The sequence below is a fragment of the Oncorhynchus masou genome, chromosome 29 (assembly GCF_036934945.1).
Source record: "Oncorhynchus masou masou isolate Uvic2021 chromosome 29, UVic_Omas_1.1, whole genome shotgun sequence".
Lineage (NCBI taxonomy): Eukaryota > Metazoa > Chordata > Actinopteri > Salmoniformes > Salmonidae > Oncorhynchus > Oncorhynchus masou.
The window spans coordinates 39,192,307-39,207,092 of record NC_088240.1 but is presented as its reverse complement, the minus strand read 5'-3'; the positions used below and the strand labels follow the sequence as shown (position 1 = coordinate 39,207,092).

Genomic DNA, 14,786 nt, shown 5'->3' with positions numbered 1-14,786 from the left:
TAAATGTTTCCACCTAATTTTACACGACGTACTCTCAAATGTGATCAGCTGTATTTAAGAATGTAACTGTAATCCAAATTACACATTTTTAAAAGAAAAAAGTAATCCGGATTGATTACAGTTACTCGGATTACTTAATCACCGCTACATGTAATCTGTTACTTACCAACCCTGGTTACACATTAAATAAATATGTCTTCAATGAAATCGAAGGGGAAAAGGGGATTTGGCCCTGACAAAACATCATTTTAATTCCTACATTGCTAAACAATTATACAAGCTCCTTTAACTATTCGGCCAAATGCTAACTGCTGATGAACTTTTTTTTAAAGTTTGAGGTAAAAGGGGAATTTGATAATGATGTTATGGTTTTGTTGGAAAAATTCAAGCGTTTCTTAATTAATTAAGTGTGATTAAAAGGACAGCAGAAACATGTCCTTGAACACAGGACACTAGAAACATCCAAGAGTGCTAGATAGATCTCTTTTCAGAAAACCCAGTATTGCATTTAGCTAGGACCTATAATGGGTCACAGCCGAAAAGTGCCCAGAAATGCATTGTTAGATACGGACCACACATGCACAGGCCAGTTCGGCTCTGCTACATATTTCTTTCAGCAGGGGCAAAGCTCAGCGTTCAAGCCCAAACTCCCTATCAATCTTAAAATGTCAAGCAGAGAAGATAATACACTGACGATATTATGAGAAACAAAAGAGACTAGAAAAAAAATGCTTGGATTATTTTAAAGGGCTGATCAATTATTTAATCAACCACATCCTATAGGCAAACGGATATAATTGGACCTTTTAGTCATTTAGCAGACGCTCTTACAGTAGTTAGTGCACTTGTCCCCACGTAGGAATCGAACCCACAACCCTGTCATGCCACACGGGGCCCCATTGGTATACATTTAAATAAATTCAACAAGAAAAATAAAATAACACTTGCGTTTCATTTTCGATACATTATCCGGCTTCATGTACTAACTGAAAGAGCATGAAATGTACAACACAGTAAACAGGTCAGAATCAGACCGTGCACCATAGTTTAGAGGGAGGATTCCTTGCACACTCCCTCTTTCCTTCCTCTCAGACCAGACAGAGGTGGGGGGGGGAGGTTGGCACGCAGGCAGCACAGCAGTGAATTTCATACATTTCCCCTCATGAGAACGGACGAGGAGTCCTTCCCAAGCTCACAGGCTCTCTGTTTATCTGGAACCGCAGCACATAGTCTTGAGAGCACAGACAAGCAGACGCTGCTAGTTATCCTAGAGTGCAAAAATGAATCGGAATTAATGGAGCCAGATAGATAGCGGCGTCTCCGCAGCTCTCATAACAAAGCCGGCTCCAGACACTCTGTTCTTGACCAGGGCTTGATTCAAACAAGAACCCTCCGCAGGCCCTCCCAGGGCTGAGCAGCAGGCCTGAGTCTCACCAGTCTGCAGCGATCACACACAGACAAATAAAACTAACTCTAGTTAGTAATAAAACTACAACACACACACACACACACACACACACACTGCAAAGAAAACTCTAGAAAATGCAGGTCAATAAATATGCAGGAATACCTTTGTTTCTGTTGCAATACCTCGCTACACTGTTATCCTACTTCTTTCTTTTCAACTGTACATTCAGTAAACTGTACCTTCAAATTGACATTGCCATCCATATTACAGCATAATTTATGTGCTCTTAATATTATTTTATAACACAAAAACAATGGTCATTCTTATATGGTCCTATCCTGTTTGACTCGACTGTGCCGGACCTGAAATCATAAGAGCATAAATCGTCCACCTAGACATGTGTACACAAGGTATAGGTTCCTTGTGATATGACACAGTGATAGCCCCAGACTGGTAGCAGACATTCTCATTGAGTCAGAAGGCAGAACTGAACACCAACACTGTCTGGAAGCAGGGGGGGGGGGGTATGTCTGCCTGTCTGTCTGTCTGGTGAGGGGCCAAGCAGAGTGTCTTTCCACTCTTACCAGTTCTGTACACCTAAAAGTCTCTCACCAGAATACATGTGGACATATGCCCTTGTTGTATGACATCTATTTCGCCTCTGAGAAGTACCGACATCAATATTATGCACTTTCTACTATGGATGTCTATAAAATGATATGGATGTTATGAAAATCTTTATGCAATTATAATAATGAACAATTGGATTGCGATGTAACCACCAATACCTTACAAATAAAAAGGTGTTACAAATGACAAAATACGACAGGTACGCAAGTAGCTGTGTCATGGAACAACTTGCTTTACGTAAAGAGCTTTATTTACCAATAGGACGCTCTTCATAACCACGTTCCCTACCACACAAACATAGAGTGTACCTTGCACACCTTGCCAAGCATGGGATGGATTGAAGGGCTTTGTGCTAGCCTTTTGAGGGCCCTTGGTGCTGCAAAGACATGGCAATAACAGGGGACATGGCTCCTACCAATGGGATCTGACTTGAGGTCACGCTCCAAAGTGCACAAGTATTCTATTTCACAAGGTAGTCACAGAAGTGGCTGTGATATGGCTGAGGGAGCAGGAGTACTATAGGACCGATACTGATCAAACTTACTCCTCTTATCACCACATCTGCCCTCTTAAATCACTGGCTGCCTGTAGCCCATGTAACCCTCTCTTTCTTTATAAGTGACAACGTTTTGCACATTCCCATGCACAGAGTTAAAACCAAAATCATGTGAAAACAATCATTTAACAAATGCGATTCAACATCAAATATTATATTCCGTGTCAGCCACTACGCGGTATGTAATGTACCCAAAGATTGTAATGATCAGTGGTGAGTGTCTACACCACAATAACACAACTGGATGTAAAAATGCAATTATTTTTAACCAACTACCACATCCCCAAAGACATTCAGTATTTGAATAATATTCTATACAACATTAAATGAACCTGCTTGAAGAGCAAACAACATATGATCGAGAACTACAAATGGACACGGGCAAATGATAAACACAATTGAAACGGATAACAAATTAACTCAACCATGTGTTAGAGATGCACAACAGAGCATGGGGCTTTTCTTGGAGTGCTGGTTGAAGTTGATGTGAGAGTCGACTTGCCCATAGCAGTCACGACTTGCCGCTTTGGATATGCAAATGCACCATGACACTGCAAAAGCATGGCTGACAGTGGCTCAGGCAAACTGCTTTCTCACGACTGGAAAAGCTTTTAAAACCCATATTAAACAATGGCATGTCAAGCAAAGGGCCTCAGTACAACTCCGAATGGGCATTCAGTCCAATCACAGTAAACTAAAAACCTGGTCAATCACGTACAAGCACACTGGCTACTCCGATTGTCACGGCAACTAGCACCATTGCACACACCACCGATACTAGTCCAATCCCTATATCTTTAATAATTTACCACACTACTGTCTCCTTTTTTTGGGACAATGTGTTTAAAAAAAAAATAGTGATATACACTGCATTCGGAAAGTATTCAGACCCCTTGACTTTTTCCACATTTTGTTACGTTACAGCCTTATTTTCCTCAATCTACACACAATACCCCATAACGACATAGCAAAAACAGGTTTTCATAAATGTTAGCAAATGTATTAAAAAAATGATATTCACATAAGTATTCAGACCCTTTACTCAGTACTTAGTTGAAGCACGTTTGGCAGCGATTACAGCCTTGAGACTACTTGGGTATGACACTACACTCTTGGCACAGCTGTATTTGGAGAGTTTCTCCCATTCTTCTCTGCATATTCTCTCAAGCTCGGTCAGGTTAGACAGGGAGCGTAGCTGCACAGCTATTTCCAGGTCTCTCCAGAGATGTTCGATCGGGTCCAAGTCCGGGCCCTGGCTGGGCCACTCAAGGACATTCAGAGACTTGTCCCAAAGCCACTCCTGCGTTGTCTTGGCTGAGTGCTTAGGGGCGTTGTCCTGTTGGAAGGTGAACCTTCACCCCAGTCTGAGGTCCTGAGCACTCTGGAGAAGGTTTTCATAAAGGAGCTCTCTGCACTTTGCTCCGTTCATCTTTCCCTAGATCTTGATTAATCTCCTAGTCCCTGCCGCTGAAAAACATCCCCACAGCATGATGCTGCCACTACCAGGCTTCACCATAGGGATGGTGCCTGGTTTCCTCCAGACATGACACTTGGCATTCAGGCCAAAGTGTTCAATCTTGTTTCTCATGGTTTGAGAGTCCTTTAGGTGCCTTTTGGCAAACTCCAAGCAGACTGTCATGTGCATTTTACTGAGGAGTGGCTTCCGTCTGGCCACTCTTCCATAAAGGCCTGATTGGTGGAGTGCTGCAGAGATGGTTGTCCTTCTGGAAGGTTCTCTCATCTCCACAGAGGAACTCTGGAGCTCTGTCAGAGTGACCATCAAGTTCTTGGTCACCTCCCTGACAAAGGCCCTTCTCCCCTGATTGCTCAAGGATGAGCAATAAAAACAGGATGCACTGGAGGTCAATTTCAAGTCTCATAGCAAAGGGTCTAAAAACGTATGTAAATTTGGTATTTCTGTTTTTGTTGTACCCGTTTTTCACTTTGTCATTATGGCGTATTGTGTCTAGATTGATTTTTTTTTATTGTTTGTCCTCATCAATTGTATCCAAAGGCAAACCAACTTTGCCACGGTCGCACACCGGCCAGCTGAAGATAATTAGCGAAAGAAGTTGGCTAACTTGCTAGCTAGTCTAGGCTACTTCCAGACAAGACCAGAGCCCTATACTATAGTGCTGTTAGAAAGGTATTCATACTCCTCGTCTTGTTACACATTTTGTTGTTACAGCCTGAATTCAAAATAGATAAAATGTTTTTTCCTCACCCCATTTACATACAATACCCCACAATGACAAAGTGAAAACATGTTTTTAGAAATTGTAGCAAATGTACTGAAGATTATATACAGATGTAATTTACATAAGTATTCACACCCCTAAATTAACATGTTAAAATTACCCTTGGCAGCAATTACAGCTGTGAGTCTTGGTAAATCTCTTAAGAACTTTGTACAATTTTTTTTATTTTTTATTCTTCAAGCTCTGACAAGATGGTTTTCAAGTCTTGCCATAGATTTTCAAGCCAATTTCAGTCAAAACTGTAACTTGGCCACTCAGGAACATTCAAGGTTGTTTTGGTATGCAACTCCTGTGTATATTTAGCCTTGTGTTTTAGGTTATTGTCCTGCTGAATGTTGAATTAATCTCCCAGTGTCTGGTGGAAAGCAGGTTTTCCTGGTTCAGGATTTTGCCTGTGCTTAGCTCCATTCCATATCTTTTTTTTTTATCCTGAAAAACTCCCCAGTCATTAACAATTACAAGCACACCCGTAACATGATGCAGCCACAGATATGCTTGCAAATATGGAGAGTGGACTCAGTAATATGTTGTGTTGCCACATTTTCTGCAGTATTACTTTAGTGCCTTTTTGCAAACAGGATTCATGTTTTGGAATAGTTTTATTATCTACAGACCTCATTTCCCCCCCTGTCATTTAGGTTAGTATTGTGGACTAAATACAATGTTGTGGATCCATCCTCAGTTTTCTCCTATCACAGCCATTAAACTCAAACAGTTGTAGTCACAATAAGCCTCATGTTGAAATCCCTGAGAGTGTTTTCCATCCTCTCCAGCAACTGAGTTAGGAAGGACGACTTTAACTTTGTAGTGACTGGATGTATTGATACGCCATCCGAAGTGTAATTAATAACTTCCATCATGCTCAAAGGAATATTCAATGTCTGATTTTTTTTTTTAACTTTATCTACCAATAGGTGCCCTTCTTTGCAAGGCATTGGAAAACCTCCTTGGTCTTTGTGGGTGAATCTGTGTTTGAAATGCACTGCTCGACTCAAGGACCTTACAGATAATTGTATGTGTGTTGTAGAGAGATGAGGTAGTCATTCAAAAATAATGTTAAACACTATTATTGCACACAGAGTGAATCCATATAACTTATTATGTGATTTGTTAAGCAAATGTTTACTCCTTAACTTATTTAGGCTAGCCATAACAAAAAGGATTGAATACTTATTGACTCAAACTAATTTCAGCTTTCATTTTTTATTAATTTCAATTAAAAAAACATTTTTTTTTTTAAATGATCCCACTTTCACATTATGGAATATTGTGTGTAGGCCAGTGACAAAAACAAATCTCATTTTAAATTCAGGCTGTAACAACAAAATGTGGAAAAGTTCAAAGGGGGTGTGAATACTTTGATGGTCAACTCAGGATAACCAGTACTACGATAGCGGCTCAGCTTTTAGCTGGGAAAATCTAGATCGCAAAGAACCCTTTAGTACTAATCTGCCCCAGGCAGGCTAACTCAGGGCATGGCTAACTCAGGGCAGGCTAACTCAGGGCAGGCTAACTCAGGGCAGGCTAACTCAGGGCAGGCTAACTCAGGGCAGGCTAACTCCGGGGTGAGGACCAATGAAATCAGGTACCTTCCATCTCTCGCAAAGATTGAGTCATCATCCCTTTCATTTGAGTTAGAAGACTGATTACATCTTTTATTAACCTTTTACTTCAGTGGGCTAAATCAGGGTGACAAGTGTTTCTCTGAAGTCAAACAAATCTACTTTGAAACAAAAAGTATACACGTCACACACATGGTTATTGTTTGTGTGTTAAATTATAAATGTTAAAATACCTATCACATTACACATTTAGTAATGACAGAATGCATTTGAAACTTCACGCACAGTAAAACTTGTGTATGACTAAATACAACTATTTTATCGATAGGAGTGAGAGAAAAAAAGTTGCTTGTGATATTGATAAGCACACCAAAAGACGGCATTAACGATAAGTAATCAATTTAAAACGACACGTCAACAAGCCTATTTTACGCCATAGCCTGCTGAATTTGCAAGATAACTTTTCTTTCATTTTGATTTCAGCACAAATGAAAATGTGGCATCGACTCGCCCATGGGTCATTCCACCTCAAAAAGCACAAGAAACACCCACCATCTCAGATTGTTCTGAATTAGTTTATGCTAGAAAACTATAGGATTAGCATTGAAATATAATTAGATCTGAGAAATTAATCTAGTTGATTGCACCCTAATTGGCCATTTGAATTTATTAATATAATATTCAATAAATCTAAACACCGTCTCCCATGCTTGTTCAATGAACCATAAACAATTGATGAACATACACCTGTGGAACGGTCGTTAAGACACTAACAGGTTAAGGAGACGGTAGGCAATTAAGGTCACAGTTATGAAAACTTAGGACACTAAAGAGGCCTTTCTACTGACTGAAAAACACCAAAAGAAAGATGCCCAGGTTCCCTGCTCATCTGCGTGAACGTGCATTAGGCATGCTGCAAGGAGGCATGAGGACTGCAGATGTGGCCAGTGCAATTTAATGCCATGTCCATACTGTGAGACACCTAAAACAGCGCTACAGGGAGACGGGACGGACAGCTGATCGTCCTCGCAGTGGCTGACCACATGTAACACCTGCACAGGATCGGTACAGGATGGCAACAACAACTGCCCAAGTTACACCAGGAACGCACAATTCTTCCATCAGTTCTCAGACTGTCTGCAATAGGCTGAGAGAGACTGGAATAAGGATTTGTAGGCCTATTGTAAACCAGGTCCCCATCAGACATCACCGTCAACAACGTCACCCACAAACCCACCATCGCTGGACCAGACAGGACTGGCAAAAAGTGCTCTTCACTGAGAGTTGCGGTTTTGTCTCACCAGGGGTGATAGTAGGATTCACATCTATTCTCGAAGGAATGAACGTTACACCGAGACCTGTGCACTAGGGCGGGATCGATTGGGAGGTGGAGGGTCCGTCATGGTCTGGGCGGTGTGTCACGGCATCATCGAACTGACCTTGTGGTCATTGCAGGCAATCTCATTGCTGTGCATTACAGGAAAGACATCCTCCTCCCTCATGTGCTACCCTTCCTGCAGGCTCATCCTGACATGACGCTCCAGCATGACAATGCCACCAGCCATACTGCTCGTTCTGTGCGTGCTTTCCTGCAAGACAGGAATGTCAGTGTTCTGCCATGGCCAACGAAGAGCCCGGATATCAATCCCATTGAGCACATCTGGGACCTGTTGGATCGGAGGGTGAGGGCTAGGGCCATTCCCCGCAAAAAATGTCCGGGAACTTGCAGGTGGTGGAAGAGTGGGGTAACATCTCACAGCAAGAACTGGTGCAGTCCATGAGGACGAGATTCATTACTTAATGCGGCTGATGGCCACACCAGATCCGGACTGTTACTTTTGATTTTGAACCGCCCTTTGTTCAGGGACACATTATTCCATTTCTGTTAGTCACATGTCTGTGGAACTTGTTCAGTTTATGTCTCGTTTGTTGAATCTTATGTTCATACAAATATTTACACACGTTAAGTTTCCTGAAAATAAACGCAATTGACAGTGAGAGGACATTTCTTTTTTTTTTCTTTGCTGAGTTTAGTACCTAACATCCGATTTGGACCAAATTTGTTTCGTCAATCACACCCCAATAACTAATACAAGTTCTGTTTTGGCAGAGTGAATGGGGGAAGCATTTGTACATTTAAACACACACCAAAGCACGCCTCCAAGACCCAAATCACATTCTCAGTCACATTACCTCATGAGGAGAATTGAAACCGAGGCTAAATCATGAAGTTCATCCCCACTTTAAAAATGTTGAGAGTAAATAATTTGCCTAGAGACTGACTACCCTCAAATACAGCCTGGGGGATTCAATAGACAGACTTGTCACACCCATTTATGGGGCTAGGGCAGTGATTTCACTGGTTTCTCAAGTGCTGCTGAGGATGGGTCGTGACCCTGCGACTGGGGGATTGTGACACATAAACAGCTGGTCAGGCTGACATATTCCCTTTGTCTCGACAACGGAACAGCTCAAAAGGCTGAGTGAAAGCCTGTCAGCCTAATCAGGTGAGAATGCAGCTCTCATCATTGTGTTACATAAGGAGCACATTGAGACAGGCTAACAAGGAGCCACACTGTTCCAGCCCGAGGTCACCAAGGTGTCATTCTGCATACTTCTTCAATGCTGAGAAATCCAAGTATTTCACTCTTGACAATCAAAAGAAGAAAGCCAAATCCATGCTAAACCTTTGGACTTAAAAAAAAAAAAAACAATAGAGTGAGGGGATCATTAGAGAAATGCAACCACTCATTTTTCAATGTGAATCCTGGGTCAAGTGGATCGGATATATAGGGCTCATTTGAGACTGTTGTATCAAGTCAAGACTGACACTTTAGTTTCTTTGGGAAGACAATCGAGCTCTACAATCAACTTATCAGACTGTATACAGAAGAACAAACAACAAGCTGATTACCTCCCTTTAGCAAATCACAAAGTATTCTAAATCGCACGGGCGCCGGAGACAACTGGAGAATGACAAATACACTCGGAAAGCAACTCGTTATTAAAAGCTGAGGAGCGTGGTCTAATGCTGCTGATTTTCTTTGGTTAGCACTGAGCTCTGTAATTTCAGGCTTTACCATGACTCAGAGGTCTGAGTTGGGCTAACCCCCCTTGCCTCATCCCCTCCCCCCTCCCTCAGCCAGAGATACCCAGTGAGTGTAATTAACACCTGCAGGGAACCAATCGCCTCCAGGGAATGGGTGGTGTGGTCATCGAACGAGCCACAGCCAGCCTGACTTGACAGTCTTGGGGATAATGTATAGCAGGCTTTCCGTTTTGACGTTCAGTCATTTCTTAAAGCATAACCATAATTGTTAGCTTGGAACATAATGAATGTGCTCCCAGTTTAGTAAACGGCACCGAGCATGGGTTCTGTAAAAGCTCATATATCATACAGTACAGATTCAACATTGGCAGAAATCGAAGTTTTGCAGTATAAAAAAAACATTGCTCCTGACCTACAATGAGAAAATGCTAATGTTTTCACACAAATTCAAATTAGATTTGTTTTGTTTTAACTTCACTAATTACATAATTAAAAATGAATTTCTGTAGGCCAGGAACAGCAAGAGCAGCTGTGTGACCATGCTGTATGGTTTTCCGTAGTGCAGGCTGAATCGAATCCCCTATTTTTAAAAAGTATAACTTTATTTTAAACTTACTTTAAGTTAAAGTAATGTACAATCACCAGTGTACACCATGCATCTGCTGTAAGGTGAATTAATAAACCTAACCCCCAAAATCTAAACGTTAATTCTCTCTTCTAGGTGGGAGACAGCCGCGTGTACACAAACCTATACCGATAAACTCTTACCATGTAATTGCGTCGCAGTTTCTATCTACGTAACTAGAATGTTGTTACTACAGTTATTACATAGGTATAGGGACAAGTTAAGGTACTGAAGAGTTATTCATTTAAGCACAGGAATTGCATGTGATGAGATCAAGCAAGAACCAAAACAGAGCCAGGGATCTAGTAAGGAGTGAACTCTGACCCAGTGCCAGGTCTCCTCTCCCCCACATTCACCACTCTCTCCAACAATGGCTTCGTCCCAAATGTCACCCTATTCCGGATGTACTGCATTCATTTTGACATGAGCCATTAGACCAGGTGTGCTGCTCATTGTAACACTAGTGCGGATACAGAATCTCGGTAAAGACCGGCTCTCACAATCACACGTAGTGTGGATTCCCTGTAGAGTGTGCTGACAAGGCATTCTCAACAACCTCATTTTTATACTTGCACAACTGGTTCTGCGTCCTCACGCCCTGCAGTATCAGATGCGTAGCGCAAGCCAAACATGACCGAGCTATGGGTGAATTTAAATCAACACGTGTCTTTGCGGCTATTTTTTCTTTCTTCTGACAGTACCATGCTATTTAGAATCACATGTAAATGCCGGAGGTTTTCAACTGGAAAACATAACAGGGGGAAAGTGGCGTTTCCTATAATATAATATACAGAGAACGCAGACTGGAATAAAATATCTGCTCACTTGAGTTGCGCCGCTTTTGGTCCAGGGTAATAAACAATCAGAGACGAGGGATGAGACGGTTGAGGGAATAAGTTCTGGGAAAGGGTTTGGAAATGGGTCAGTCAGCAGAGTCTCCTCTCCCTCTTCACTCTTCCTGGAGAAAGAAGGAGTACATAAAACAGGCAGCCATGTTAATGCCATTGGGACCATAGATCAGATTGCTGGAGGACTGTCGGTCTGGAGCCTACAGAGAGAGTCATAGGGATCTCCTTAGCTTCTATCTGAGACATCAGATTTTACGGTCCATACCCAAACTGAAGCTTGCGTATGGCCAGCTTGTGTTCTATACCTCCTCTCTATTGTTGGGGCCTTTGATGAGGACAATGTGTCTTCTGTACATTCGAGGGGATCAGTATGACTGAGCAGGTGATCCTCTCAGACAGACATGGCTGACGGCCAGTCACTCTGTCTGCGACTGTGTTGCGCCCCCCCCCAAACCGATATTTGATAAAACAATAGATAACAATGCACCCTCCACCTCAGAGGCCGCTTAGAAATAGCACTTTGGAGCCTAGTTCTCTCCAAGTTAGCATTAATCCCATTAAATGCGACATTAATCAAGAGAGTTTGGTGATACTCCCTCTATACATTCTGTATGGGCTACAATCTGTATACCCATGTCGCCCCATTCATGCAGTGAATCCACAACTGAAATACAGTGTATAAATAATCCTTCTGTTTATTTATGGGTTTCTGATCGTGTCATGTACGAGGGTGCGGCCTTGATGGCCGTTCTGTTGTTTACTTCTCAAAGCGTGTCCATTTAATCCGTTCACATCAAAATCGAGCAGGGAAGAAAAAAAACACCCTGTCCGTGTGGGAATGACCAGGCTGACAAAAGCGTCACCACATTCTCCGGTAGCAGCATGAGAAGATAGGAAACAGAGTTTATAAGTGAAGGCCTTGAATGGTAAAAAAAAAAAAAAAAAAAAAAGTGGCTCACGTTGACATTTCCTTACTGCTCTGTAAACACACAGCAGTTACTAAGTTACTAATTACAAGCAGAAAAGTAACAGGTGCTTGATTCGGGTCCAGTTCTTTCAGTGTACTATCCAAATTGGCTAAAACTATCCTCTCGTTGACAGTTGTGTGCTCACCACAAGTGTTTACAGGTACAAAGTCTACAGCTATTTTTCAACTGGGACTTCTGTGCCCTACCGCTGCGAACACAAAGGGTGTACTATTCCTCTGTAGGAGAGCACATTGTATGAGCTCACTAATCACATATGTTAAAGATTAACTTCAAGTAGTGAGTTACAGTATAAAGTAAGATAGTATTTCCTCCAAGAGCCTCAGCATATTTAACACATTTATGAGGTTTGTGTTTTAGACAGTTAATTGAAAACAGACTAAAAATAAGTTTGAAAAAATACAGTAAATCACACTCATTCACAGCAGCCATTCCAAAGGAGGAATAAACCATACCTATTTCCTTTGCAGACAGCAGTCTTGGAGGGCTGGGCATTTGGTGGTTGTAAAGGACCATGCAAAGGGATGAGGGACGGGCTGGAAGAGCCACTCACATTACCCTTCCCACTCCCAAAAATCTCTGCTTTCTCTCCGAGGCAGCCAGAGGTGTGTATGTCTTCCAGTGTGTTATTCATATCACTCATGGGGGCCGGCTATTTCCAAGGCATCATCTGGAGCAGAGAAAAGAGACGAGCTGTTGGATTGGCGTGTAGAGTGTGCAGGGCAGTAGCAGAGCAGAGCAAAGTGAGAGCGGGAGCGAGAGCTGGCTGGGCTCCTCTGTCTGATCACAGCACACAGCAGACACAAGCTTCTCCGCAAGGCTCATCTGCTGCCCATGAGGCTGGCCCAGTGGGGCAAAATGAACCCTCCTACCAAAACATGATCCACCACAATAAAGTTATTTTTAACTCAATGACTCCCAAATGAGCCCTCTTCGCTTTGACACAGTGACATAATAAAATCCACAAATGTGTCGCTCTCCCAGTCTGGCTTTTCCCCCTGGTTTTAGTTGTTAATTTAACCTCTTTTTTTCCCCCACTTCTTGCATTTTGTTTTGAATGAAATTATTATTTTATTTTATTAGACCTGCACACAAAGCACACTTACACAAAGGGCTATTTGTTGTTGATATGCAACGTATCTCTGTAATGAGTCCTGGAGGTTTGCCAGACTGTAAGACCAAGTGTTCCTTTGTCACAGACTTCACACTGAGGTCCCGACTCCACTTTAAACTGAGCCCTGTGCTGGACTGGATGCATGTGGAGAGTATCCCAGACAGAGTGACTCAGCTGTGGTGTGGTGGGCTGTGGCGTGGTAGTCTATGTCATTCTGTGATAGCCAGCCAGGCATTATGTGTGTGTGGGGGGGGGGGATGGTTGACACGATAACATCTATCTGAAAAGGTAATGTGTAGCAGAGACTGGGCTGGGGTTGAGAGGCTACTGTAGATAATGACTGCCTGCATGTGATTAAGGTAACATCTGGCCGCAGTACCAGTCTACTTAGATTGCAGAAACCTAGATGACAGAATTTCAGTCAATACAAAACGTAGCAAATGTTTTTAACTGGGTATTTCCATGTAAAAAGCCCCATTAGCACCAAAGTCAAGTTTCGGGGACATTAAAGCATATGTACATTTTTTCTACCATTTTACATCCTAAAAAATGTGGAATAAGAAAAGGCTTTGATTGCTGGTCAAACAGAAAATGTATTAAAAAAGGTTATAATGCAGTGCATTCCTAAAGTATTCAGACCCCTTGACTTTGTCCAAATGTTCTTACATTAGCCTCATTGGTGAAATTGTATCCCCCCCTCAATCTACACACAATAGCCAATAATGACAAAGCAAAAACTGCTTTGTATGTGCAAATTTATAAAAAATAAAAACTCAGTACATTGTTGAACCTTTGGCAGCGATTACAGCCTTCTTGGTTATGATGCTATTAGATTGGCACACCTGTATTTGGAGAGTTTCTCCGATTCTTCTCTATAGATCCTCTCAAGCTCTAAGGTTGGATGGGGAGCATCGCTGCACAGCTATTTTCAGGTCTCTCCAGAGATGTTTGATCGGGTTCAAGTCTGGGTTCTGGCTGGACCACTCAAGAACATTCAAAGACTTGTCCTGAAGACACTCCTGCATTGTCTTGGCATTTGTGCTTTGCGTCGTTGTCCTGTTGGAAGGTGAACCTTCGCCCCAATCTGAGGTCCTGAGCGCTCTGGAGCAGGTTTTCATGAAGGACCTCTCTGTACTTTGCTCTGTTCAGCTTTCCCTCGATCCTGACTAGTCTCCCAGTCCCTGCTGCTGAAAAACAGCAGTGCCATCTGGGAAGCGGGAGCTGTGAGCCTCCAGTAATGCACTCCCAGTGTAAAGGAGCCCGAGCTAACAGCACTGTCACAATAACACAGCTCCACCTGGCTTAGGCTACCTTTTCACTTAGACCCCCCATCATATGAAAAGGCCCACCTCTCTGGAGAGCACCACTGACAAAGCATGACACCAACAAAACAGGAAACCATCAAATAAAAAAGGACAGAAGTGACATGCACGTTTTTGTAAAGGTGAAAGTGAATAGTCCCATGCTTATTCAACAGATGCATTAAGCAGCGCAATAGTGATTTAGTGTAGTGCATATGTGTGCCTGCGAGAGAGAGCGAGAGATGACGCATACAGATAGAAAAATAAAAAACGACAGCGTAAGAGAGAGACTACTCAAACAATCGAACTGGGGGTCCTCCAGTGGCAAAGTCCGAGACAAGGACACTTAGGCCGAGCAGCATGGGCTGTCCAAAAATAACCCTGGACTGATAGACATTCTTCCGCTATCAGTCAATGCAAATGCTTTCTAATTACATTAGTAGAAGATG

General features: G+C 42.4%; 1 protein-coding gene across 4 annotated transcripts in view; it reads right to left on the bottom strand.

Annotated features, from left to right (window-relative positions):
- Nucleotides 1-12,565, bottom strand: part of LOC135519607 (growth factor receptor-bound protein 14-like) — a 39,782-nt gene extending 27,217 nt beyond the window's left edge. Inside the window, exons 1-2 of one of the 4 annotated variants that reach the window (XM_064944841.1) lie at nucleotides 12,378-12,565; nucleotides 10,914-11,046 (exon numbers count right to left, since the gene is read on the bottom strand). In XM_064944841.1, the coding sequence (XP_064800913.1) occupies nucleotides 10,914-11,046; nucleotides 12,378-12,565 (321 nt within the window). Of the gene's footprint in view, nucleotides 1-10,913; nucleotides 11,047-11,697; nucleotides 11,819-12,377 lie in introns of those variants that run through there. The other 3 variants (XM_064944846.1, XM_064944845.1, XM_064944847.1) reach the window with 3 other exon arrangements.
- Nucleotides 12,566-14,786: the final 2,221 nt, after the last annotated feature.